This window comes from Cetorhinus maximus, chromosome 18 (assembly GCF_964194155.1).
Source record: "Cetorhinus maximus chromosome 18, sCetMax3.hap1.1, whole genome shotgun sequence".
Lineage (NCBI taxonomy): Eukaryota > Metazoa > Chordata > Chondrichthyes > Lamniformes > Cetorhinidae > Cetorhinus > Cetorhinus maximus.
Window position 1 is genome coordinate 12,282,083 of NC_135896.1, and position 27,285 is coordinate 12,309,367.

General features: G+C 42.3%; 1 protein-coding gene across 1 annotated transcript; it reads right to left on the reverse strand.

Annotated features, from left to right (window-relative positions):
• Positions 1–420: 420 nt before the first annotated feature.
• On the reverse strand, positions 421–27,108 carry aldh6a1 (aldehyde dehydrogenase 6 family, member A1). Its single transcript, XM_078562103.1, has 12 exons — positions 27,000–27,108; positions 17,442–17,480; positions 15,065–15,139; positions 14,190–14,351; positions 13,424–13,502; positions 12,774–13,076; positions 11,755–11,876; positions 6,866–7,055; positions 5,891–6,072; positions 5,127–5,306; positions 4,236–4,334; positions 421–3,377 (listed from the first exon to the last, which is right to left on the reverse strand). The coding sequence occupies exons 1-12, from the start codon at positions 27,036–27,038 to the stop codon at positions 3,273–3,275; spliced, it is 1,575 nt and encodes a 524-aa protein (XP_078418229.1). The 5' UTR covers positions 27,039–27,108; the 3' UTR covers positions 421–3,272.
• Positions 27,109–27,285: the final 177 nt, after the last annotated feature.

Sequence of the window (27,285 nt, forward strand, 5' to 3'; positions counted from 1 at the left end):
CATGCAAGTGACCATTCTTCACATGTGGACCTAGACAATGAGTGTCATTGTGTTTTTTCGGATCGTGGGAGCTTATGGTGTGCATTAATACACTTTACAGAGGGATTTCTGATAGAGAACAGGATCTGTTTTCCCCAACTGTTTTAATTTTCTTACTTCAGGTATATTCAAGGCAATCTTTCAGTTATTTGCAGCCCTCATTGAGATTAGCAGGAAAGAGTTTTGGGACCTTTTGGTCTGCACAGCTCTATTATACATCACCTTTACCAACCAAACCATTGGGGGAATTGCAGGAGGAATTTTAAATGCCAACCCTTATGATTTTTGTAAACTCCTACATTCCATAAGATCCAGAAAATCCTGATCTTTATCATGTTTCTTTGCTGAAAAAAGTGTGTTTTTATATCATAAAGTCACAAAGCATTTATAAAAAGTTTAATTTATCAACTTGCAAGAGTTTTTACATGATTAACATGATTAGTCATAGTTACATCATGCTCAAACAAACAGGAACATCTGCTTCATGTACAACCAAGTGATTTCCCCTCTCCAAGTTGAAGGAAGAAAACTTCAACCAGTTTATCCAGTGTAACAATGCACACTTCAACCCAGGTTTAACTGGATAGCTTATTTTCCATATGAATTCACAACTTTCCTTCAGTACAAAAATCACTGACTGCTCAAAGATAGCAGCATTGGTTTTGATCTTCCAGAATTCCCTAAATTTTAGAATGGTCCATGCATATTGGGAGATAGCAAACGTAAACCCACTTTTCAAAAAAAGTGAGGGAGATAAAATAGGGAACTAATGGCCAGTTAGCCCGACATCTGTAGTGTAGAGAAATTGCTGGAATCTATCATTAGGCACATGGTAACAGAGCACTTAGAAATCATAATATAAATGGCAGAGTCAACATGGATTTATGAAAGGGAAATCATGCCTGACAAATCTGTTGTAGTTTAAGGTTATAGCTAGCAGGGTAGATCAAGAGGAAAATTAATGGATATAATGTATTTCAATATTTAAAAAGAATTTGATACGGTGCCACATATGAATTTATTACATAAGATTAGGGTTCATGAGATTGGGGATAATATATTAGCATTGAGGATTGGTTAACAGAGTAGGAATAAACTGGTCACTTTTGGGTAGGCAGCTTGCTTGCAGTTGGTGGGATACCGCAACGATCAGTGCTTGAGCCTCAGCTATTTACAAACTATATCAATGACCTAGATGAGGGCAATATATCCATGTCTGCTGACAATACAAGGCTCAGTGGGAGCATGCAAAGAGGCCAGAAGGAATATAGATAGGTTAAGTGAGTGGGCAAGAACGTGGTAGATGGAACATGATGGGGAAATGTGAAGGCTTTAGCAGGAAAAATAGCAAAAAAAGCAGATTTTTAAAAATATGAAAGACTGGGAAATATTTGCATTCATAGGCAACAGGGTGTCCTTGTACAAGAATCATAAAGTTAACATGCAAGTACAACACACAATTAGGGATAAATAGTGTTAGCCTTTATTACAAAGGGATTGGAGTACAAGAGTAAAGAAGTCTTACTTCAATTATATAGGGCTTTGGTGAGACTGTGTACAGTTTTGGTCTCCATACTCAGAAGGGTACATTTTCCCTGGAGGGAGTGTAAAGGTTCACTGGACTGGTTCCTGGAATGAGGGGATTGTCTTATGAGGAGGGATTGAGAGATGACAATGGAACATATAAAATTCTTAAGGGGGTTTAAAGAGCAGCTGCTGAGAGAATGTTTCCCTGGCTGGAGAGTCTAGAACTAGGAGGTCATAACCTCAAAATAAGCAGCCAGCCATTTATGACTGTGATGAGGAGACTTTTTTTTCTCACTCAAAGGGATTGTGTTTGGAACACAAGATAGTCAGTTGGTCAAGTGTATTCAAAACAGAAATATAGATTTTTGGATACTAAGGGAATCCAGGGATAGTGTGGGAAGGTGTAGCTGAGGTAGATCAGCCATGATCTAATTGAATGGCAGAGCATGTTGAAAGGGCCAAATGGCTTACACCTGCACCTAATTATGTTCTTATCAGCTAGATCATGAGCAGAAAGTACTGTCCATCTAAAAAACCTATGTGCATAATAGTGTCGCCCCATCTCACTCGACAACAAAAGCTGACTTGCTGTCAGTTTCGTTTGAGAGCTATGACATTGACAGTTAACCTTGCTGTTTGAAATAGATTAATGGGATGTAAAAAAAAAACCAACATTAAAAGGTCCCATTGTTAAATTAGTGCTTTTTACAACATCACTGCTTCTAATCTGCGATTTTTCTGGTCTGTGACTCAAGTGTTTCACTGGATAAGTAATAGTGTCATTGCCGTAGCTCATATCTAACTCACTTTGACAAAGCACACACTAGTCCAAGGCACATGATTTAGGATCAATTTCTTTCTGAAAAGGAATATGGGGATAAAGGACTTCAGACTTCTAAACCTAATCACATTTAATCATCACCTAATCACAGGTCTAAAACTGTACTTTTTACACAGAAAAATTACCCAGTTACATTTGTTTTTCATCAACCCAATAAAAGATAACTGTGCATTGAATCCTGCAATTAAAGTAAGAAACAGCTCATAAATATTGCCAGAACTATACGATTTTCTTTCCACCTAAAGTTTAAATAGTGGTTTAAAGCAATCCACCAACAGGTAATTTTGGGATGCATACTTGTAAGTCAGCTAGCTTTAAGTTACGTCCTCAACAAGCTACAAATATCAGTCAGATATGCATCAGACTGGATATCTGGGTTTTCATTCAAATTTTTGATCCAGACATCTTCAACAATTACAAATATCAGTCAGGTTACTTACTTGTGTATGGAAATCATATTTTGAGGGGGAAAAAATGAACTGTGCAAGCAGTTCGAATTGAGACAGGAAAAATAGAACTTTTTGTTTAAACTCTGTTTATATCTAGATGTTCGCTACATGATCAGAATTTGAGGGCTACTGAGGCAGATTAAAAAATTAAAGTAATTGAAATTGAAAAGTTAAAATAGCTTAAAATGGCTAAGAATGGTCAAGGTGGAAACAAATGTTTTCTATAGTTTTCCTTCCATTTCCTCTTGCCATGCCCATGTCACTGGTGTATATGCCTCTCCTAGGTCAGGTGGAAGGGCCAGAGGTATATGTTGCTCACATGCAGCTACTCCAGCCCAAATTCTCCATAAGTCAGATCCGAAAAGTCAGTACCAAGGACTATGTTGAACGTGGCTTGCCATTTCAATAAAGTGAACTTAGTGCCCCATCGTTGGCATGACAACAGATGGGCTAGTTAAGGTCGAATCTTCCTCCTTCCACTGTGATGTAACCGTCTTTATTTGAGTGTAGAACTGAATACCCTAGGATAAAATTGAAAAACAGAAGTTAAAGGTTGCACGCATGCATGGCTCTTGGGTTTCAGGGTTGGGCTCAGTATTACTCAGGAGTTGAACTGTTTCAACTGTTGAAATCTATGCATCAGACTGGATACCTGGGTTTTCATTCAAATTGTTTGATCCAGTTCTAGGGCTTCCAGAATTGTCCCACGTCTTCGAGAATTAAAGATTAACCTCTAGGACACGGCTGTGAGGAAATCCACCAGAAAAATCAGGGGGCTGATAAAGTTTAAATTTTCTGTGAACACCTTTATCAATTATAAAATTATCAGACACGGGAATAAAGGCTGTTGACCGACTGAAGAATTATCCAATCAGGTACTCAGGAGTCCATTCGCTTTCCAATGGGTGTAGAAAGGTGGAGTGTGGAGATAGATTGGTTGGAGGTAGGAGACCACTGGATGAAACCTCCAGGAATATGTCTAACCAGAGCTGGCAACCCTACTTATGACCAGTTGCACCACCACTAACACTAAGTACATCTGAAATACTGAGCCAGGACCAAATCCTGGAGCAAGTGGGATTCAAATGTAGCTTTACACATCATAAAAGTTGAAAGCTCTCCAACCATAATGGATAGGTGTGAAATTTACTCGTGAGGTGCCATTGATAAATTCCTGGTCCCTCATTGGAGTGGACATCCTAGTAACAACCAGAAAAGGTGAGGACACCTGTATTCCCCTAGGCCTCAGGATACTGCAGAAGGCTGGGACTTGGAAGACCCCACCCCACAGTGCAACAAAGAGCAGCTGGTTAAACACATCATCCTGTGACGTTTATATTATTGCTGCCTAACCTGTTCTGGCTTAGGGACAAACATACCTGTTTGCCATAGAAGTTGGTATCACCCCTGAATGAGCCTCTTGATCCAGTAAACGAGAACATGGGCAATGGAACTGGGATAGGCACATTCACTCCAATCTGAAAAGGAGGATTAAAAAGCCATAATTTACCAAAGAGGGCTCCAAACAGATGCTTCAAATAATGGATAGCAGCCACATCTGAGCAGGATGTGAATTCCTGTCTGGGATTCCCATATGGCATGTTGGTACTTTACTTTGTGCTTCCCAACAATGTTTAGTGGGCAGATCCAAGACAGGTTAGTTGGAAAGAGGGGAGGAAAAGGAGAAAGAGAGAGAAAAGAAAGCCAGATGACCTTGACATCTCTAGGTGCAGGCCCAATTTCAGGTTAGTCTGTCCTTTCTGCTTGGGAAGAAGGGAGAAATTAAAGTGACATTATTTAACATAGCTGTAACCAGATAGTGGTTTTGGAGATTACATTTCATTATACGAAGTCAACTAATACTGTACTGATTAAATGAGGACAGCAACTTACACAATAAAACCCAGAGGAGCATTCAACCTTAAACTATAATTTAAAGAGCTAGAGCAGAGAATTAATCTCTTGGTTTAATATTTTCTTCCATATAGAAAAAAGTTCTCAAGCACTATTATATACATGTCTAAGTGATATGTTCTCCAGGAAGGTCTTGCTGACCATACATAATCATTGCTCTCGTTTCCTCTCTAATGCAGGACTACCATACATTCATACTGTTAGAAAAGAAAAACAAACAAGCATGTAGGCTGGGCATCTCGAGTACCTCCTCAGAAACCAAACAGGTGCACCCAGCTTTCAGTCATCATCTACATAGAGGCCAATTCAAATAAAGCTGGGTATGCCCATCTGTGGAGCTATGTTTGAAAACGCACCTGTCCCACATCAACCTGGTGTGTGAATTTACGGGCTGTGGCACCATTTGTGGTGAAGATGGCAGTGCCGTTTCCATATGGGTTTTGGTTGATGATATAAACAGCTTCATCTAGTGTATCTGCTTCAAGGACTACGAGGACTGGTCCGAAGATCTCCTCAGTATAGCACTTCATTTGAGGCTATGGAGAAAAACAAAACAAAAAAAGCCTTAAGAAAAGGTCTTGCGACTGTGCACACTTCTTGTTGCTACTCTTTGCAGCATAGTCATCAGACCTAGTCTGATTCTACTTGATTCACATACATCCCTTTATTATTTTTAAATAACGACACTGTCTAGCTCCCTTTTAAAATAATTTATTAAGCCTGATTCAAAGACTGCAAAGAACTTCACATTCTTTTTATATTCTGAATGCTACCCTCTCTTTTTGTGAAAATCTTAAAATTTGTATCCTCATTACAGTGTTGCCAGCCTGTGGAAATAATCCATCACTATTCACCTTATTATAACTCTTAATAATGTTGAAAACCTCTCATCAGGTTTATCCATTTAGGCTGTAGTGAAAAAGGCCCAACCTGTCAACCTTCCCAATAATTGAGGCACATCTCCAGTAACACCTGAGTGAACCTACATTACACATATCCTATTGGAAAGAACTCAGGCATGGTCAGACTACATAAACTCCATCCAACTTCCTAACTGAAGATTCTACAAGCTCAATGTCTCAGCCAATTGATGGCTGGCAAAAATCAGTGTTCTTCTTACCTTTACTGCTGCAAGGATGGTGGGACCCACAAAGTTACCGTTTTCATATCCTTTCACCTGGATCTTCCGGCCATCCAGTAGCAACTTTGCACCCTCCTCCACGCCACTTTGGACCAGATCACACACTCGGGTCTTTGCCTGAGGGGAGACGAGAGGACCTAGGTCAGAGCCCGGCTGGTCACCTGGGATCAGGGAGAAAACAAATAAAATGACATATGTGGTCAACCAAGCCAAACCCCTTTGCATTAGATAATGTAGGAGGAATATAGAGCAGCTGTTAAGGACTGTAATCAGAGCATATAATAATCAGGTTCCTCTTCTTCATTCCTCCACCATATTACAAACTCCAATAGAAAGTATTGCCGACAGCCCAGTCAAGACAGCTAGTTAATAAAAGTTTAACTACCTTAGGCATGTGGGGAAATAATGGATTTGGCCAGCTTGTATACATTTAATGCAATTGCTTCACCCAATAAGATCATTTTGTCACACTGAAGAACTTAAAAGCTATTTTGGTTATTCCTGCAGTGAGGCCAAAGGTAAAATGGAGTCTCTTTTAGAGAAAAATAATCATTTCATACCAGTTCATGATAACGGGTGTTTTTGGCGTTCCTTCAGTGTCGTTGGGTTAAAACCCTCAAATTGTCTACCTAAAGCTTTGCGGGAGCATCTTTGCACATGGACTAGCATGTGGCAAGGCAGCCCACTACCACCTTCAAGGGACTACGACGAACTGGCAATAAGTGCCAATGATGCCCATGCCCCCAGATTCTTGATGGTGAGAGAGCATGCTTTATGCTTACTCTGAAAAGTCTGTTTCACATGGTTGCAATTATGGAAAGCAAAAATGTGGCTGCAAGAAAAGGCCACTCAGTCCATGCAACCGCCCCTGTATTCCACAACTTGGCTCCAGTACCACACAGGGTCACTTTTCAATTTTCTCTTACTTCTGTTGTATTGAGAATATAATTGCACCTGCATTGACTCTCAGTTTCTTTGCCCTTTCCACCAGTTCAGGCAGCCAATTTCTAGCTTCTCCAACCAGGACAGCGGTTGACAGGGCCATGCAACGTTGTCCAGCTGCTCCAAAAGCTGCACCAACCAGCTGATTCAGAGTGTTGTCCTTGTTAGCATCAGGCATCACGACTCCATGGTTCTTAGCGCCCTACAAGGAATTCACAGATAAAGGAAAAGGTGGAATGGAGGTTCCTTCCTGTAGACTCCAAGCAGCTACATGGCAAAATTCAGGTTTAAACCATTCTATACTCATTGGAGGCACAAACCTCTTTTTCCCCCCTCCAAAATCTTCACAGCACAGGCAAGAACTGGTAAGATTGAATGCCTAGTACACTAATTATAGTAGAACTAGAAAAACAGGGCTTTCATACAAAAGAACCTTTTCTGCACTACCATACAGCAATGGTAAAGGGCTGATCTCCTGCCATCTGCAGTTTGGAGTAGGATTTGCATTTTACAGGGGGGAGAATTGTTATGATGTCCTTCCCCAAGTCAGACATGTCCTGCTGCCAAGAGATAGCTGGATCATTTACACTCAGACTACTGCCCATACTGCTAAGAGTTAAATGCTTGCAACAAGGATCATGTTGCTTGTGATTCACTCCTCTCTCTCCCACCACAGGGCTTATGCTTGGCAGCTCCCTACTACAGCACAGAGAACTGGAACTTAGCAACACCATAGAAGGGAAAGGACCCATGGTCAGAGGCCACAAGTTGGCATGCCAATACCTTGCATAACTTACTAAGAGCATCGAAAAAAATCAACCCATTTACTAACTGTCCTTCGAGATATTCTCTTCCTTTCCCACTGGAACTTTACTGCATGAGCACTGTTCTTTTATCATCTTCTCCCCTTTTCCCAGCCTCTTTACTAGTTCCTTATGTACAGCAGAAGTATATGGCATGATGACTCTTTCAGGTTTGAATTTGGAAAAGATGTCTTGCATGCCTGATCCTCAGCGATTGTAAGCTGTCGCACTGCAACAGCAAAAAAATGTGAAAAGATACAATGCTGCTCAAATGAGCTCCCAATTATCAACATGAACTCCATTGAATGGGCAATGAAACTCACCCAGTGAGCCTATCGGGGCATGTGAAAGTATCATGACCACCAGGCCCATCATAGTTTAAACTGAAAACAATTAGTTTTTTGTTTCTAAATAGGAATGAAATAACCCCTCTTGCTGTATGCATCTCAAATCAGATACTAGGCCAAATATGTCGAGAGATCAGCATCCTTGGTATAAACTACTTAAGAATTGGTCATGTTGCTGGAGTAAGGGATGGAAAGCTGGTAGAATGTACAGACTGCACAAATTTTAAAAACTTACAATCATAGGAAAGGAAAGTTATAACATCCATGGGGAGGAGAGATAGAGGCAGGGAAGGAAAAACAATATAAATAGTTGTTAGGTAGTACAGAACTTGAGTATTGCTGAAAAAAAGACAATTTTTGTCTAAGTTTTTGGTCTTGCACTCATCAAGACAATTCAGAACAAAATACCAATGTCAGGGGAAACAACATATTTATACTATGAGAGCGCTGATTGGTTGGCAAGTGGACCCTGGTAGAGGTGTTGCCATGGAGAATGTTAGTCAGCATCCACTGGTGCAGTTAATTGCCAAGCATAGTTTGAAATTTAAACCAGGCAGCTTGACTCTGATTCCCCAGGGCAATCAATGTCTTGACTAGCAAATGGCTGTCACTTATTTGTTTAGCTGAAACAGGCACAGAGCGTATACATGTTCTTTCTATCTGCAAAGAACAGGGCCTTATGTATTAATACACACAACTTCTAGTACATGCAACCGCACCACACTGTGAGCCCAAATGACAATTTTAAATTGGTTGTCAGTGTAATTCTTAGCACACTGAGGATTATTTAGCAAAAGTTGTCCAATCACAGAATCACATCTAATGTTGGTCACTATGTTTTGAGTTTTGCAAATATGGGTTGGTTGGGTACAGTCTATATCTTGCCCGTTGCGAACAGCGGAAGGGACATGCTATTTGATATAATCCACCCATCTTTGGGACGCATGGCCTACATACCTAGCATCTCACTGGCACTGAAATTCATATACCACGTTATTCATGTGAAAGGCAGAACAACTTTTTGGCTTGACGGCAACATCCTGTTGGTGGCAAAAACCACTCATGTTGCTACTGAATAGTTGCAGCGTGAAACAGCTAGCTTCACCTGTTACACAAATTAAGATAGATTACCCTGGAAGGGCAAGGCGAGGTCAACTAGACACTCTTCAGGGCTGAAAGTGAATGGCCTTGGGCCATTCATGAGTGTGAGAGATATACAACGTGAAATGATCTGAACAGGGCAGCCATTTGCCCACAGGATGTCTTTGATGTGCCCTATTTTAGCTTCAAGCTTGCAAGGCGAACCTACCTTCACTGGTTAATACACACCTTGGGACTCTTACAGTTCCAAATGCGATAAGACTGCCTTATCGGTTCACTATGCAAACTTGATGCTGAAGTAGGGTGCAAAGATATCCTGCAGGATAATGGCTGCTCTGATCAGATCATTTCATGCTTTACACCATGCAACTCAAGAACAGGCCCAAGCCATCACTTTTGACCCTGAAGAGTGCCTAGTCTACCTCATCCTGCCCTTCCAGGGTAATCTATCAAAAATTTGAGCAACAGATGAAGCTAGCTGTTTCATGCTGCGACAATGTAGTAGCAACACGAGTGGTATTTGCCACTGTTATGAAGTGGAGCTAGTTGGGTGAGTTATTTGTAGGCATTAGGAATGAGTTTTACCTTTGAAGTAAAGTTTGATTTGTATTTCTGTATCTGTGGGTTAAGAAAGGTCAAATAGAGTTTTAGAGCAGAAATTTTCAGTCGGCGTGCGGGGTGGGCCCGACACGCCGGCGCTTAAAATCATGTACATTGACATCTGGTATGTGTCCCGCGATATTTCGTTCAGCGGGTGTGCGGAATTGGCTGCACGTCCGCTGATATGTAAACGGCCTATTACGGCCATTAAGGGAGTCATTGACATAATTGTTAACGTTGCCCGTCCAACCTTACGGTTGGCGAGCCGGCAAAAAGGCCAAGTGACTGTCGCGCTTTTTAGGAAACCTCATCCACAAGTGGGATGAGGTTTCCTAAAGCTTTTATCAAATAAATAAATAATTTTCCCACAAAATCAAAATATGTCCCATACATGAGGGGACATGTTTAGTTGAATTTTACATCCATTTGTTTAATAATTACAATAGCCCTTCAATCTCCCTGAGGCAGCTTCGTGCCTCAGGGAGACTGAAGTGCTCTTTCGCGCTGGCCCTGACTCTCCCTCCTTCCCCCGCCCACACAGGTAGCACTGAGCGCTACGGCTCGCGTCTTACACTGGGCCGGCCTTAATTGGCCCGCCCGTGTAAAACGGTGGGGCGGAGCCAATCGCAGGCAGCGATCGGCTCCATGACTGCCTTGCCCGCTGCCTGAAAAATTCAGGCCTTAGTTCCACTTTAAAAAAGTGCTTGCTTTTCTAATGAGAGTTTATGACTCAAGTTAAACAGGAGCAGAAGTAGTGGACTGTTGCCTAGCAACAAGGATCCAGAGGGGCGATCCCTTCCACAGACACACAGAAAAACTAAAGAAACAGAGTTTTCTGCTTCAGTTTGAAGCCAGGACCCCAAAGAAACTGGGCACTGGGAGAGGGAGCTGCAGATTTCCCAAAAGAACCAAAAAGGTCCCAAGGCCAAAGGAGTGGGACAGAGACAGGTGACCTTCTAGTCAAAAGGAAGGACAGGAACCTGGATAAGATCCTGTGAAGAAGTTAAGAGTGAGGGGCAAAGAGAAAAGCTCCATGCTTCAGATTTAAAGTGACAAAAGCTGCAGAAAGCAGATTTAAAGTGAGAACAGCTTGCAAGAGGCAAGGTGGTCTAAAAAGACAACTGTAACTCTTTGCTATGGGCATGTGAAGCAGTGATACTGTTGACGGCTGAGTCGGTGATAAGTGTGTGTGTGGAAGACAGCTTGAATGCATGTGGTGACCCAGGGGAGAGAACAGCAGCAGGAGAACTCAAAACCCTGGAGGTGTGCCCTTGCAGAAGGAATGTGAGAGAAAGTGTCGGTTTGGGAGAAGATTTCAAATTGAGTTCTTGGAGAGTGGAGATTGGAAACCCTCGTGTGAAAAACAGAGTTGAGTGAGGCTGGTTGGCTCACAGTGTGACAAGCATCTTGGGGGGGGGGGGAGAGCGGTTAAATAAGGAGAGATCCATAGCATCGGCTGTCACTAGGTTTCAGAGTGTGGGTGTGTCTGACCACAGGGTGCCTATTGGTACATGGACTGTGTACTTACTGTGGACATTAGAGTACAAGATAGCTTTTATAACTTGTGTTATCCTTACAAATCTGTATGTATTTGTAAAGGTATAGTTGTGGGTGAAGGAGTATTGTAATATACTTCATCTTTTCTTGTTTAATGAATCGTTAAAAGTTAATCAACTGATTCCCAACTCGGTTCAGTAGCTACTCTCCAAATATCTAAACAAACAACAAGTTAGAATCTATCAAGCTGGGTTCCACTCTGGGATCAGGCTTGTCCAGGGACATCTACCAGAGTCCACTTGTCAACCAATCAGCACTCTTCTCATAGTATATGTTGTTTCCCCTGACATTGGTATTTTCTTGCGAATTGTCCTGAGTGCAAGATGAAAAGCTTCAACAAAAAAATCCTTTTCAGCAATTCTCAAAGTCAAAAACTGAATTTCAATATAGGGAGGGGTGCAGAATCAAGAAAAATAAGAGATTTTGTACTTGATTCTGGGAGCGAACCATAAAAAAAAGAGTCCAAGTGTAAGGGAATGAAAAGGATATTCACCATGTTTGATTGGACTCTCTTGCCATTTTTGGAACCTCTTGTGTAGATGTACTCTCCTGCTTGATTGGAACCAACAAAGCTGATAGCTTTTATAGCAGGATGGTCACAAACAAAGTTCACAGCTATAAAAAAGGTGAAAAATAAAATGCATTACATTATTCCCATATTTGCAGCCTACCAGGCACAGCTAGAGACAACTGCAACAACAGGGTAATAAGGTTGACAGAGAGGAACAGAACGACTTGGAGAAATGTTATTGTAGTACCAAAGATGCTACTTTTTTTGTCTAAGTCTTGAATTTCCAAACTATTGTAGACGAGCACATCCTATACAAGAAAAAAAGTTCAAAATTCATTACCCCACATTGCTTTAAATATCATGATTAGTTAACAAATACTGCAATAAAGTGTCATTTTCTCCTCTCCACATTCCAAATAATGAGTGAAAAATCATTACAGGCAGTGTTCTAGGGAATTTTCTATATTATGTCTTATCAAGATTCTCAAAGAGAAGTTCTTCAATGTGCTACACAAACAAATGAGGGGCATCACATGGGACATCAATCTGTAACAACACTGCTAGACTGGTTAAAAATCTGAGTATGATCCAAATTCCTTTAATGTGCATGGAAGCACGAAAGACAAGTTGGAGAACAACAGGTTATTCATAAATCATGCTGTGGCCATCAAAACTCAAACATGTTGACTAGTAAATCGTCATAACTAATCAACACCTTCAAGTCGGTTCCAATCTTACACTGATTGCGTTAACAAAAAAAGCAACAAATGCCAGATCTGTGGTGGAGCTGCAAAAGGAACTGTTAGATTTATGGTCAACCTCACTTCACTTCACTTAAACCATAGCAATGGAGACTTTCAATATTAATGTTATTTATCCTGATCTCACTTAAACCCAGGCCACTTGAAGAGCAACAGATAGGTGTTAGATAATGTTTAAGGGATTGGTACACGCCAACTTCAAAGTTTTTAAACCAATGACAGAAAAGCCAAATTTCCTACCATCATGCTGCCCATGGATAATATTAAGGGTTCCATCTGGAGCTCCTGCATCTTGAAACAACTTGGCCAGCAACATGGCTGCTCCTGGCACACGCTCCGAAGGTTTGAGCAGGAAAGTGTTTCCGCACACCAAAGCCATAGGGTACATCCAGAGTGGAATCATGGCTGGGAAATTAAAGGGAGTAATGCCAGCGCACACTCCTACTGGCAGACGGTAAGTGAATGTGTCCATGTCTTTGGCGATGGAGGGCAAAGTCTCACCCAGCATTAGAGATGTGATGCTGCAAGTGTGTTCAACGACCTCTGTAGGGAGAAAAGCCAACATATTACCAAGTATTATCAGAAAGGACAAATTAAAACCTCCATATTTCTTGTCATTTGAGTTGTACAAGAGAAATTACCATCATAGATTTTTGAAAGACAATTTCAACATTTTGGGAACAAAGGCACAAAAAGCGGGAAAGGAAACGAGTATTTGCGAATGACATTAGAGTTCTAGAATCATTCGAGAAGTTAGTAACAGATTTGGAGGGGGACACCATGGATTACGATTTAGTGGGCCAAATAACTTCCCTCCCTGTGAAATTTATGGAGGCTAAAATTTCAGGAAATCATTGATATGCATTTATTTAGGACTGCACATTACTCACGCAAGCCTCTGAAAACATCTCCTTCAGCATCTGCCAAGGTTTTTCCTTGCTCTTTTGTGATGAGCTTGGCAATTTCAGTCTGTTAATAAAGTAAAAAGATGCTTTGTTTGAACACATCATTCTGGGAGCAGGAGAGCTGGGGTTGAGAAAGGCAAATTGTTTTTTTGTACCCTAGCTTTAACAAGTGATTATATCCAGTGGGATAAGCACAGGTGTGGCAAAACACTTGGGCAGGGAATGGCGAGATGAGGGTTTGAACCCAGGATATGAAACACCAGGAGCTCCACTGCACTGCTACTGAAAATGGCGAGGGGAGGACAGACACTTCCTCAGTGAGAAGGAAAGAATAGGAGAGCTAACTTTAATCTAACTTACCCAGCAGGAAACTGACATGATTTCCTTTCTGCTAAAGTCAACCAACAAAATGTAAAATCAGGTGAGGTGCTAGATTCTTGCGGATGGGTGAGGTTAAAACTAGCCCCTAGGTATTTCAGGCTTGTTCTTATGCAGCTCCAAACATCTGCTTCAGACTTGCACTGAAGTGAGAACACCTCCCTGAAAATCAGCAAACACATGGCGCAGGAAGTTGGAGACAATCTTCCCTTCAAACAAGCATTCACAAACTCTCAGTAAAGGGGCTGGTAAATATGAGAAAGACTTGCAAACAATTGTGCACTACCAGAGGCTGTACACAGGATTCTCCCAATCCCATCATCCCTTCCTCAAATTTAAGGCTTCCCCAGCACATCTGTACTGTATCACTTACCAGGTTGTCTTTGATGAGTTGCTGGTACCTCAGAAAAATCTGCTGCCGACTCATTACTGATGTTTCTGACCATGATAGGTAAGCACGTTGACAGGAGTTCACGGCAGCAAGCATCTCCTCCTGAGTGGCCTTTGGGACTTTGCTAATCACCTCATTTGTTGCCTAGAAGCAGCAAGGTCAGGGAGAGCAGGACAAGTTATACAATGAATCCCTGAATTCCCACTTTGGCAAAAGCAGTATGTATTTAAGAAAAAATGAAAAATACATGAAAGCATTTTATAAGTCATAAAATTCTGGCTATTAGCCTGTTTATGTGTTTGAACTGTCAATACATAACTGCAACTTTTCTCACAGCTGCATTCAATGGAACTACAAAATGGTTCAACAATAGCACTGTGAGGCATTCTGCCATGAAACACAAGGACAACCTCCCTGAAGTTGCATCTCTGCTATAACAGGGAAACACCATGCAGAAACTCCTTCATTTATCGTCTCAGTAAGGGAGCTTTTATTTGGGAAAAAAAATCCACACACGCCCATAAAGAAGCCTGCAAGCCACCTTTCCACAGTGCCAGTCCTCCAGCATACCCGTCATCTCAGCTAACTAACATACTGTTCCTTCATGATTTACCACTTACTCTTTCTCCTTATAATCCATGGATATTTCAAAATCGTTAACTTCATTTTTAAAAATGAAAATGGAAGAGAATGATTTCATAGCATCTACAAATTCAAGGATTTTTATTCCTCAACAGTAATGCCGCAGCACCATCTTTCCTGGCCCAATAACCTGTGTGGGTTATTCAGCTACATGCTGTATAATTCAGTCATCTGGATTTTTCATATGAAAATCGATATTAAAAAAAGACACTTACAGGGTTGTGAATGTCAATCCATTCTGAAGTGTTTGATTCAATAAACTTCCCATCAATAAATAACTTTGTTGTTGGCTGCAAAACAAAATGGGGCAGTTTGCAAACAGACAGCAAAATACAGATACACTTAACCTGACTCAATTAAAATCGGGAAAATAACACACACGATTTGAAATATTTTAACTTGGTACTTTGAAATTGCAGGCAGCAGAATCCTATGCTGACAATTTTAACATACAACGCTTCCTCCTCAACACCTCTCCTCAGATCCCTGGAAGATGCAAGTTGCCCAAAAACTTTTAGCTGTAGACAACTTGAAATGATCCAGCTTAAAGTGAAATAGAAAATGATTTAGTTTTTCACCCAAACTTTTTTCACCAAAAGTCAGTAAACTTGGCAGATTCTATGATTTATGAAAAGGGACTCCTGCTTAACCTAGTAGAATTACTCCCTAATGAATTTGCTAACTGATTATTCAGGGATGGCTGATCCCAAGTGGAAGGGAAGCTGCATATGAAAATGAAGGAAAATTGGATTGAAAGAATGCCACCTCTTGAAATGGAAAGTGTGCAGAGGGTGGCATTTTCCATTATTATAGCATATGACACTTTGTACAAACATACTATTTGCTATACTATCCGTTCATTGGATGGATAATGGCTGTATACCCAAAGATCTTCTGTACAGTGAACTAAGTCACAACCTGCTGGATGTCCATGCCTCCGTTACAAGAATACCTGTATCCGAGATATGAAGATGGTGGATATCGACACAGACAACTGGGAGACAGTCCCAGACGGCTGCAACCTATGGAGGCTGACAGGAGGGGCTTTGGAAAAGGTGAGGTGAAAAAGAAAGCTTAGCTAGCCAAGAACAGAGCCCAGAGTAAACAGAAGCCAGCATCTGCACCTTCTCAGCCCACTCTTATCTGCAGCAGAGACTGCCATGCCAGAGTGGGGCTCCTAAGCTATAACAGGCAATGTTTAACACAGTTGACCACCACGGCACAAACCAGTGTCTCGGGAGATGGAAGGCTGCCAAAGACTATTTGCACTGGGATGCAAAGATAGTTTTGAACATGACTCTGTAATTACTCTGCAGAGACAGATTGGTAGGAGTCCATGCTGGTGGGGAGAAAGACGTCATGTGTACAAAACAATTACTGAAATGTAATGCTTTAAGATTTGGGGGAGGGAGGGGTGGTCAGGGTGTAGTGGTGCAACAGGCAAAAGAGGGGAAACTCCAAGAAAATGCAAATAAGCAACTGCTAAAGCTCACTGTAAAAATTCCACCAAGCAGAAGCTGACCAATTTTTATTTAATATATGTGAAAGCAAAAAAATTGCAAGGTTACGGTGAATGAATCGGGTGAGACTAACTAAATTGCTCTTTGAACGAGCTGGCACAGACTCAGGGGCCGAATGGCCTCCTTTTGTACTATTCCATGATTTTAAACAGTAATGGCTAAAGCCAATAGCGAAGGATACCAATTTCCAATTGTGAAAACTGAGCCAAAGATATTTAAGGTTCCTTCACTCTCCATCCCAAACTTGGATTTTAACTGCCCCACCCTAATTGTCTTGCTTTTAACTATATCTATAAAAAGCCCATTTGTTGCTGGCTGGGTTTGCTTTGCAAATTCTTTCATCTTTTCTAAGCTCTTTGTTGTAGTTTTCCTATACATCTTTCATGTGTACTGACTTTCATTATCTGCTCTTTATGCGCTAAATACTTTTTATAAGAGTTTCCAAATTTGATCTAAATTTCCTATTCATCAGCCACTCATGCAGCAGTAAAGGTGCTGCAATGTAGGAGCAGCTGGGAAATGCTGAAAACTAACATTGAAGGAGGGATAAAGATTAATAATAAAAGGGAGGAGAAAAGTTTCACCAGAATTCATGGAGGAGAAAGGTTTCACCAGAACTCAAGCATGTGGTTCCTCCATTAGCAAAAGCATTAACCACTGGTAAACTGTTATCCTTAACTTGAAACTTCTTTACAAAATTATCTTGTCACTTGGTGAGAAATTTTAGCATTTATTAAACTTAGATTACTTTCAATCAAAGCCTACTCCCCACAGAATGCAAAGCAAGGAGACCCTACAAGAATAAAAGGCTGTCCTTAAGCAAGAAAGAGCAGAGCAGCATAAAATTAACCACTTGCATACAGGGCTGTCATTAATTAGACGAATGCAGTGCCTGCTCCCGAACTAAAATGACTGGAACATTTGGCATTACTTTTAGCAACAGGCAATTGAGAAAGGAGGGCAACAGAAAAGGAAATTTGATAGAATTTGAAACGATGTTGACCCATCAATATGAAACAACTATTTTCTTTCAACAAACTATGTAGGGCAGTGCGAGCTGGCTCAAACTTACCGATGATGAATAGCACATATGTCCAAATGGCGGAAAGATCTGAAACAGAAGGTAGAAAAGAGCATTATGTATCTCAACAATGCAAAAACAAACTACTCTTCACTGTTTCAACTGCATAGGAAACTCTGCCTTTCATCTCTTTCCCCTCCCTATCTCCAGCTCATGGTGGACTAGTTCACACTCCCTCCTAGCCTAGCTTCTCTCTTTTTGGAGCTTGTTTCAATATTTTCCCAGATTTCATTTAGATTACTTACTCTGTGTTCTAAAAAAAGCCTTTTTCCCCTCACTCAAATATGATCTGCTTGTGTCATTCTAAAATCAGAGGATACACAATCTCTGATGAAAAGGTCATTTCAACCTTAAATTTTAACTATTATTCTCTCCACAAATGCTGCCTGACCAGCTGAATTAAGAACAGTAGGCAATTCTGCCCCTCCAGCCTGCACCGTCAATTTATAAGATCATGGCTGATTCGATTGTGGCCTACAACTCCACTTTTCTGTCTACTCCCCATACCCTTTGACTCTCTCAAGGCAAGTTTTCTGATTTCTCCACCTTCTTGACAATTAAAGTGCCAGGGGCAGCTCACTACCTATCCACGATAGGCTGGGAATTCAGCACGTAGAAGAAACAGCATGTTCAAATGTCTTACCCATCATTGTTATGTGGCTGTGCTGAGTGTTCCATCCCTCTACAGTTAGCAGATCATCACTAACCTGCATATTTTACAGGTGTGAAGATTTTTGGCAAGTTCTTCTATATAGTTATTGAAAATGCAGCATAATATTCCCAAGCTTTAGTTTTCTATGTCTGTATTATTTCAGCCCACTTATTTTTTAAAAAATTAGAATAATGGAAATTGAAAAATCTAAACCCCAACTTCAAAAAGGTAACAAAACCCAGTAAGTGACATTATATATTTGGGAGGGAAATTATTTTACAGTAACATATCACATATTACATACACATTCAAAATGCTACTCTGGATCACTCAGGCTTCTGAAAAGCCCTTGATCACCGGGATACAAAACCCGCTTACGTAGCCATAGCACAAAGTACAGTTCAGATGTTCCAGTTACTTTAATTGGTGAGCCTTTCCTTCTGAAAGCAGTGACCTTGAAAGCTCATCAGTTAATTCTGGCTAACTGCTTATTGAAGTATGAAACTATGACCGACAATATGCAGCTTTAACCTGGTGGATGAACAAAGTCTCTAATTTTGTCTATTTTAAGATGCAATTTTACAGGCAGGCAAGTTGTTACCAGATATCTAACCAACACTATCCCACCAATAACAGCCTGAATTCATCATTACATCCCTTCCACCTTTCCTGGTGATGGTGGGGGAGTCAAGTATTTTACTCTTGGTCTATGCCTGCACTAATAATTCATCAAGATGTGGAGCTCAGAATCAAAAGGACACTAAAACCCCACAACATGGTGCACTGAGGCAAGACAGTGAACCACCCACATACACCAGAACTTTGGCCACTGAGGTAGCTGCTTCTCAACAGAAACACACTGTAAACTGTAATCAGGCAGTACCAAGCACAGATGACAAAGAATATGAAACTAGCAGCATATCTCAAGCTGCCATCTTGACTACAGAAATTTCTCTGGTGCTTCTTTTCCAGCTTCTGAGCATTCCAAATACTAACTAAAGCCTGTCACCCAAAAGTGAAGGTAAAAGTTTGAGGGGAAAAAAAGCTTAGCCTACATCCTGGGAAAGCTCCATTCTCCTGAACCAAGGAGAGCTCAGGCAACTTAAAGGCAAGAATTGAAAGGAGTGCACCTGAGAATTAACTGAGAATTAAAAAGTAAGACATTCAAGAGCAATTAAAGGTGGAGATTTGCTTGCTGAGTCTTGTACATCTAAAAGGCAGTGGTAAAGTGTTAAAAATTATGTAACAATTGTCTGATTACAGTACAAAGTATAAGGCCTTGACTCTCCAAAGCAGTGAAAAGTGAATGATTATTGGGGGGGAGGAAGTAGAAAGTAGTACACAAGGTCACAGAGCACTGAAACAGTGGAGCCATCACTGCATCTGGAGAGCACGTCACTAAGGATAGGTGGAGGATACTGCAGACACAATGGTGTCAGGAAAGAGACAAGTGCCAAGTTGAGGGAAAAAAGGCAACAACTTGCATTTATATAATGTCTTTAAAGTAATAACATCCCAAGACACTTCAGAGGTGTGTTATCAGACAAAACTTGATACCAAGCCAGACAGCTCAATAAAAGCTTGGTTGAAGAGGTAGCTTTTAAAGAAGTGCCCTAAAGGAGGGGATAAAGAGGGAGAAGTTTAGGGAGAAATGCCAGAGTTTAGGGCCTAGGCAGGTGAAGGCATGGCTGCCAATGGTAGTGCGATTAAAATCATGGATGTGCAAAAGGTCAGAATTGGAGGAGTGCAGACACCTTGGAGGGATGTAGGGCTCAAGGAGGCTACAGAGATAGGGAGGGAGGGGGGTGACAGCATATAGGAAAAAGAGGGAGGATGAGGGTTTAAAAAGGTGAGACACTGCTGGACCAGAAGCCAATGTAGGTCAATGAGCACAGGGGTGATGGGCAAATGGGATTCAGTGCAAGTCAGGATACTGCAGAAAAGTTTTGGATTAACTCAAGCTAAGAAAATGGGGATATTGGATGGATTAAGGTTGGAAAAGCAACAATACTAAGAAAGCTAGTGAAGCTACTCAGTAGATTATAACAAAGCAGACACCAAGTAGTGTCCAATGGCCCAGAAAGAAACAGATCAGGAAGAGAAGTTAGTCAGAAAACTTGAAGTATAAAGAAACTGCAGTTGTAGGAAACTGTTTGTGACGGCGAACAGGCAAGCAGAGCACATGGAAGGTTGATAAAACTTTTTAAAAATTATTTGTTCATGGGATGTGGGTGTCACTGGCTAGGCCAGCATTTATTGCCCATCCCTAATTGCCCTCAAGAAGGTGGTCGAGCTGCCTTCTTGAACGACTGTAGTCCATGTGGTGTAGGAACACCCATAGTGCTGTTAGGGAAGGAGTTCCAGGATTTTGACCCAGCAACAGTGAAGAAACGGTGATATATTTCCAAGTCAGGGTGGCGAGTGGCTTGGAGAGGGACTTCCAGGTGGTGGTGTTCCCACGTGTCTGCTACTCTTGTCTTTGTAGATGGTAGTGGTCATGGGTTTGGAAGGTACTGTCTAAGGTAGCTTGGTGAGCTCCTGCAGTGCATCTTGTAGATGGTACACACCTCTACTACTGTGTGTCAGTGGTAGAGGGAGTGAATGTGTGCCAAACAGACTGCTTTATCCTGGATGGTGTCAAGCTTCGAGTGTTGTTGGAGCTGCACTCATCCAGGCAAGTGGAAAGTATTCCATCACACTCCTGACTTGTGCCTTGTGTTATGACCACAGCAGATATTAGTTGCTGAGCAAACCAAATCCCAGAGGGAAACTTGGCTTACGAGCCATATCCTTTTTTTTTGGTACTCTGAAAACAAGAAAACGTACTGATCTCAACAGCGAGGAGTCCAGTGACACTTCTGGTATTTTAAAAGATAAAAGTAAAAGTTTTATTAACAAGGAGAAAAGAAAACTTAGGCACACAAGATTAGTTACAAAGTTAAAATTAATCTTACAAAACGTTTCCCCAAAATACTCCCTACTGGGTCAGATCCACAAGTAAACACCTTCTAGGCAATACTCCCTTGTAGATGTTTAAGTATAAAATTCCAGTAATATTACCCAGGTAAACTGCTGTAGCTTTAATGAAGGTATACCACACGACCTCAAACTCTCTTCCATTCTTCTGTGGAAACCCAAGACTTCAGAACAACACTGCTTTTTTCAGATCAAGACTTTTCTGGCTTAACTGGACGGCCGATTCAAACTGTATCTTTCTCCCGGTCTAGAGCTGTATCCAGGAGATCATCTTCACACAACCAACAGCCAATCCCTAAGCTCTCCACGGTAACTCTAAAATACCTTCCCACCCCCTGCTTTCATCTCAGGTTCCATTGTTCTCACACCTCTTTGAAACTCAAATCCTTCCAATTATAAAATCTTTCATGTTTCTATTTTGGCTCTGCTTTCGGGTCAATAAAATGTATTATACGCTCTTCCGTTTACCCTTGTAACTCCTGTAAGACGGAAACATGTTTGTCACCTCTGACTTCCCTCTGATATTCAAACAAACTCTCAACTTATCTAAAAAAAAATGCAAACGTTAGACCCAACCTATTTACTTGTACCTCAAACCCACCATAATATCTCATCACAAATGCACACCTAATGCCTCTATCCTTTCATGTCTTAAAGCTCCCAGACAACCTGTCTCTAATGACTTTCCCCCAGCTTAATCAAATCAGTTAGATACACACAGCCACAACCTTCTTCACAGAATAACAATATTCCCCAAAAATATTTGAGAAAAAAAAATCCATTCTCACACTTGTAGATGGTGGACAGGCTTTGGGGAATCAGGAGAGGAGTTACTCGCCGCAGTATTCTTAGCCTCTGACCTGCTCTTGTGGACATAGTATTTATAAGGTTAGTTTTTTTATAAAAATATAATTTACAGGATTTGGGCATTACTGGCTAGGCCAGCATTCATTGCCCATCCCTAAATGCCCTGGAGAAGGCAGTGGTGAGCTTCCTCCTTGACCTGGAGCCCACTTGTAGGTACATCCACAGTGCAGTTAGGAAGGCAGTTCCAGGATTTTGACCCAGTGACAGTGAAGCAATGGCGATATAATTCCAAGTCAGGATGGTGAGTGGCTTGGAGGGAAACTTTCAGGTGGTGTCACTCCCATGTGTCTGTGTCTTTATCCTTCCAGATGGTAGTGTTTGTGGGTTTGGAAGGTGCTAAGGAGCCTTGGTGAGTTTCTGCAGTGCATCTTGTGGATGGTACACAATGCTGCCACTGTTCATCAGTGACGGATGGAGTGTGCAGACTGCTTTGTCCTGGATGGTGTCAAGTTTCGAGTGTTGTTGGAGCTGCACTCATCCAGGTAAGTGGAGAGTATTCCAAGACATTCCTGGCTTGTGCCTTGTAGACGGTGTTCAGGCTTTAGGGAATCAGGAGTGAGTTACCCACCACAGGAATCCAGCCTCTGCCCTGCTCTTGTAGCCAGTGTTTAAAGGGCTAGTCCATTCAATTTCTGGTCAATGGAAACACCCAGAATTTTGATAGTTATAGTATTAAGTGTTGGTAATGCCATTGCATGTCATGGGGTGATGGTTAGATTCTCTCTTGTTGGAGATGGTCAGGTTGAAAAGCCATATTTTCAAAAATAAAGGGCCATAGCCCCCTAACAGCAGTAATAGCAAAAAGATGGATGACATAGGGGGATGCAAATAGAGACAACTTAAGGACATAATGGGTTAAAGAATAAAAGCAATGTAACTTTTGTGTCAGGAGCACCTGGGAAATTAAAGTTGATTCTGTGGAAGATGGAAGTTACACAATGATCTTGCCTAGCTTAACATCTTCATTGTGAGGGGAAAAAATGCTATCTGTGGGAGCCTGCTACAGGCTATTGGGGTGAATACAGTTTTGACTCTGAAGAAATGAAAAGGATATGTCTAAACTGAGACATTATATGAATAGAGGACTTCAACAACCCAAACTTAAGGTGGTGGGGGAGGGGGGCAGGGGCAGAGGAGAGATCCAAGTGATTCAGTCTTGTAAATGTTATGCATAGCAACTTTGTGACCCAAGTCCTAGTATGACGCTCAAACCTATAAACCTTGACTGAAGCAATCTCTGCTAGTGCCACTGCTATCTAATGCAATTTAAAATTTACCTATTTTAATTACAATCTTTCGAGGGATTGAGATACAGCAGGTGCATGTGAACAAGGATAACCATAGGGTGATGCCATGCAGGAACAGGTAACAGGACCCACACTTCCTTGTCCTCTCCCGCCACCTGGGCACGCCCTGGCGGGCCTTGTTGCCTCCGACAGTGGAGGTCCCCAGTGAGGGGCTCTCCACACAGGAGCCCTCCCTCTTTCCTTCGGGGGCCTGGGGTGGAGGGTGCTGCATGCAGCAGTCCCATACAACTGTAGGATGTGTCGATTCATGGACTCCCAAGATGCCTGCATCTTTGCCGGCCTCGTGGAGTCTGTGGACCATGCTTATATAGGCTTTTGTAGGCTGCACCCCTTTTTTAGTTACTTGAAAAAACCTTTTGCTTCCGTTTTGTTTGCACTTCAGTCCCACGCTCCTGATCTACGGGCACCCAGTGAGGAGTTGGGGGTGGGGAGGGAGGAGGACCTTCTTGTGAACTTGCTCCTGGGCCTGGCCAAGTTGGCCATCAACAGGTCCAGGGGATCGTCCGGCTCAACTGTCTGCCCCTCTTCTGCGGCTACGTTCACGGCCAGGTGTCCCTGCAGAGGGAGCACGCTGTGTCCACTGGCACCACCAAGGCATTCCGTGCTCAGTGGGCACCACAGGGACTGGGGTGCTTTATTGACCCTCTAAACACATTTTGATTTGATGTTGTAAGTTTCCTTTGTGATTTGTTTTTCTTCTGCAGTATCCCTTTAAGGGGCTGCCTTTTACATTGTCCCTGATTTGGTTAACTTAGGAATTGGGAAGCATCATGCCAGAAGAGATGGTTACCGCCATGAAGAAATCAGAGGTATAATAGCAATGGCCAAAAAAATTGCCAAACAAAGAATTGCTCAGAATAGCAATGAGAAGAGATTTTAAGAATTGCCAAGTCTGTGATTTGAAGCATCTCGTGCACGGGGCTGAAGCATGTACCTCAAGAAAAGCGGATATCCAAAGACTAGAAAGTTGTGAAATGTGGTTCTGGAGAAGGATGGAGCAGGTCAGCTGGAGAGCACATAAGGACAATGAAGCGTTTCTTAGGATGGCAGATGAGGAAAGATCTTTAAATGAATATCATCAAGAAAAGGCAACAAGATTGGGTTGACCATATTCTAAGGCATGAGAATTTGCTGAAGGTGACGACTGAAGGAAGGTTAGGCAAAGAGGGAGAAAGAGGATGATGTTAGATAAGATTAAATTGAAATCGGGGGGCTCCTGCAGCAACTGAAGCGGAAAGCCATAGGACTGAGGTGTGGAGAAATGAGAAGATCTGCTAGATCACTCTTACTATTATTAAAATGACTATATAAAAGCAATCTGACAGAATCAGATCAATAGTCTTGCCTCTTCCCACTTAAAAAACAATCTTCAAAAATACCTGGAAAAACTCAGCAGGTCTGGCAGCATCTAAGGAGAGGAGCACAGTTAACGTTTCAAGTCCGAATGACCCTTCAACAGAACTACAGAACTAAGTAAAAATAGAAGAGAGATGAAATATAAGCTGGTTTAAGGGGTGGGTGGGGCGGGGGGGGGGGCGGAAACAAGAAGAGCTGGATAGAGGGCCAGTGATAGGTGGAGATAACCAAAAGATGTCACAGACGAAAGGACAAAGAGATGTTGAAGGTGGCGATATTATCTAAAGGAATGTGCTAATTAAGGGTAGAAAGCAGGACGAGCAAGGTACAGATAGCCCTAGTGGGGGTGGGGTGGGGGGAAGGGATCGAAATAGACTAAAAGATAGAGATAAACTAATGGATGGAACCACACTTAAAAATAATGGAAGTAGGTGGGAAAAGAAAAAATCTATATAAATTATTGGAAAAAACAAAAAGGAGGGGGAAAATCGGAAAGGGGGTGGGGATGGAGGAGAGAGTTCATGATCTAAAATTGTTGAACTCAATATTCAGTCCAGAAGGCTGTAAAGTGCCTAGTTGGAAGATGAGGTGCTGTTCCTCCAGTTTGCATTGAGCTTCACTGGAACAATGCAGCAAGCCAAGGACGGACATGTGGGCATGAGAGCAGGGTGGAGTGTTGAAATGGCAAGCGACCGGGAGGTCTGGGTCATGCTTGCGGACAGACCGAAGGTGTTCTGCAAAGCGGTCACCCAGTCTGCGTTTAGTCTCTCCAATGTAGAGGAAACCACATTGGGAGCAACGAATGCAGTAGACTAAGTTGAGGGAAGTGCAACTGAAATGCTGCTTCACTTGAAAGGAGTGTTTGGGCCCTTGGACGGTGAGGAGAGGGGAAGTAAAGGGGCAGGTGTTGCACCTTCTGCGGTTGCATGGGAAGGTGCCGTGGGAGGGGGTTGAGGTGTAGGGGGTGATGGAGGAGTGGACCAGGGTGTCCCGGAGGGAACGATCCCTGCGGAATGCCGCCGGGGGGGGGGGGGTGAAGGGAAGATGTGTTTGGTGGTGGCATCATGCTGGAGTTGGCGGAGGATGATCCTTTGAATGCGGAGGATGGTGGGGTGATAAGTGAGGACAAGGGGGACCCTATCATGTTTCTGGGAGGGAGAAGACGGTGTGAGGGTGGATGCGCGGGAGATGGGCCAGACGGTTGAGGGCCCTGTCAACCACCGTGAGTGGAAAACCTCGGTTAAGGAAGAAGGAGGACATGTCAGAGGAACTGTTTTTGAAAATGGCATCATCAGAACAGATGCAACGGAGGCGAAGGAATTAGAGAATGGGATGGAGTTTTTACAGGAAGTGGGGTGTGAGGAGCTGTAGTCGAGGTAGCTGTGGGAGTTGGTAGGCTTGTAACGGATATTGGTGGACAGTCTAAAAATATGCTGTACAGCAGAGAACCAAGGACAATCCTTTCCAACATGTTTGAACCAATAACTAGGGAGCTCTGGAAGCCGCCCACTAAATCTGACCTAGAGACTTGTACAGGCGGTGTAAAGACTGCAAACAATTTTCTGTTTCCCTTTCAGACAATCCTAGCATAAACTCCACGAGGAACAAAAAAGGCATTAAACCGTACTGTTAGTACCATCATTAAAATCAGGAAGCTTGGAGTGAAGAGAATTAGCTTTGGCATTTTACAATGTCAAGTTTTGAGGGTAAATCTCAACCCTCAGCAAGCAACATGTTACCATCACAATACTGTACAGCCAGAACACAGGCCACTGAAGCTTTATTTCAGCAAAGTAACAAACAACTGCAATCAATATTCTGATCACTCATGACATGAGCCTCACAAAGTCAGCACTGGAAACTTAGACCTGTACGGTTTCCAAATATCTGTGACACGTTAAAAACTCTGCCCCCATCAATGGCGACCTCGTTCCTTGTAGAGGACAAAGGGAGGAATAAAAGGGAACATCAAACAAATTGATGCAAAACTGCAGAAGACGACAGTGCAGTGAAATAACACGACAACTGCTATAAATAGAAACAAGTTTTGTTTTTCAGCATTGGGTGAGGGGGGGGGGGGGAGGTGAAAAGTGACGGAAAAAATATATCTTGCTGGTCAATAAACGTTGATCATTACCAAAATGAAAATTCTGCAAACGATTTAACAAGGAGCGCAGCGGATTTAAAAAGAAACACACACGGAGAACCAGATTTGTATGTTCAAAAAAAAAAATGTTTTGCGAACTAACTGCAAAAGGTCAACTCCACGAGTGTGGAGGCAACTAGAACATTCAGCACGCTGAGGAGGGAAGAGTTTTTTTAAAAAAAACCCCACACATAACCTATATTTTATTCTTCCTCCCTCCTATTTCACCACTCCTACCGGTTTACCTTGTGCCTAAAAGCTGTCCTAAGGATTGCTGCCATCATGAAGCTGACAACTGCCGGCAAACAAAATGCCCAATGCACCGTGCAACCGCCAGCTACAGCGGACGACGACTCCCGCAAGGCGCCACGGGTGCCCCGCGCAACCCCCCCGAGAGGGCGGTGCTCTGTCTCCATCCCAAAGCCGATTGGTGCTCTTCTACATCACGTGCCAACAAATCCGCAGTTATAATTGGCCAATTCCAACGTTCATCAAATCCCTCTCCTCTTCCACCCCGCCCCCACCCCAGGT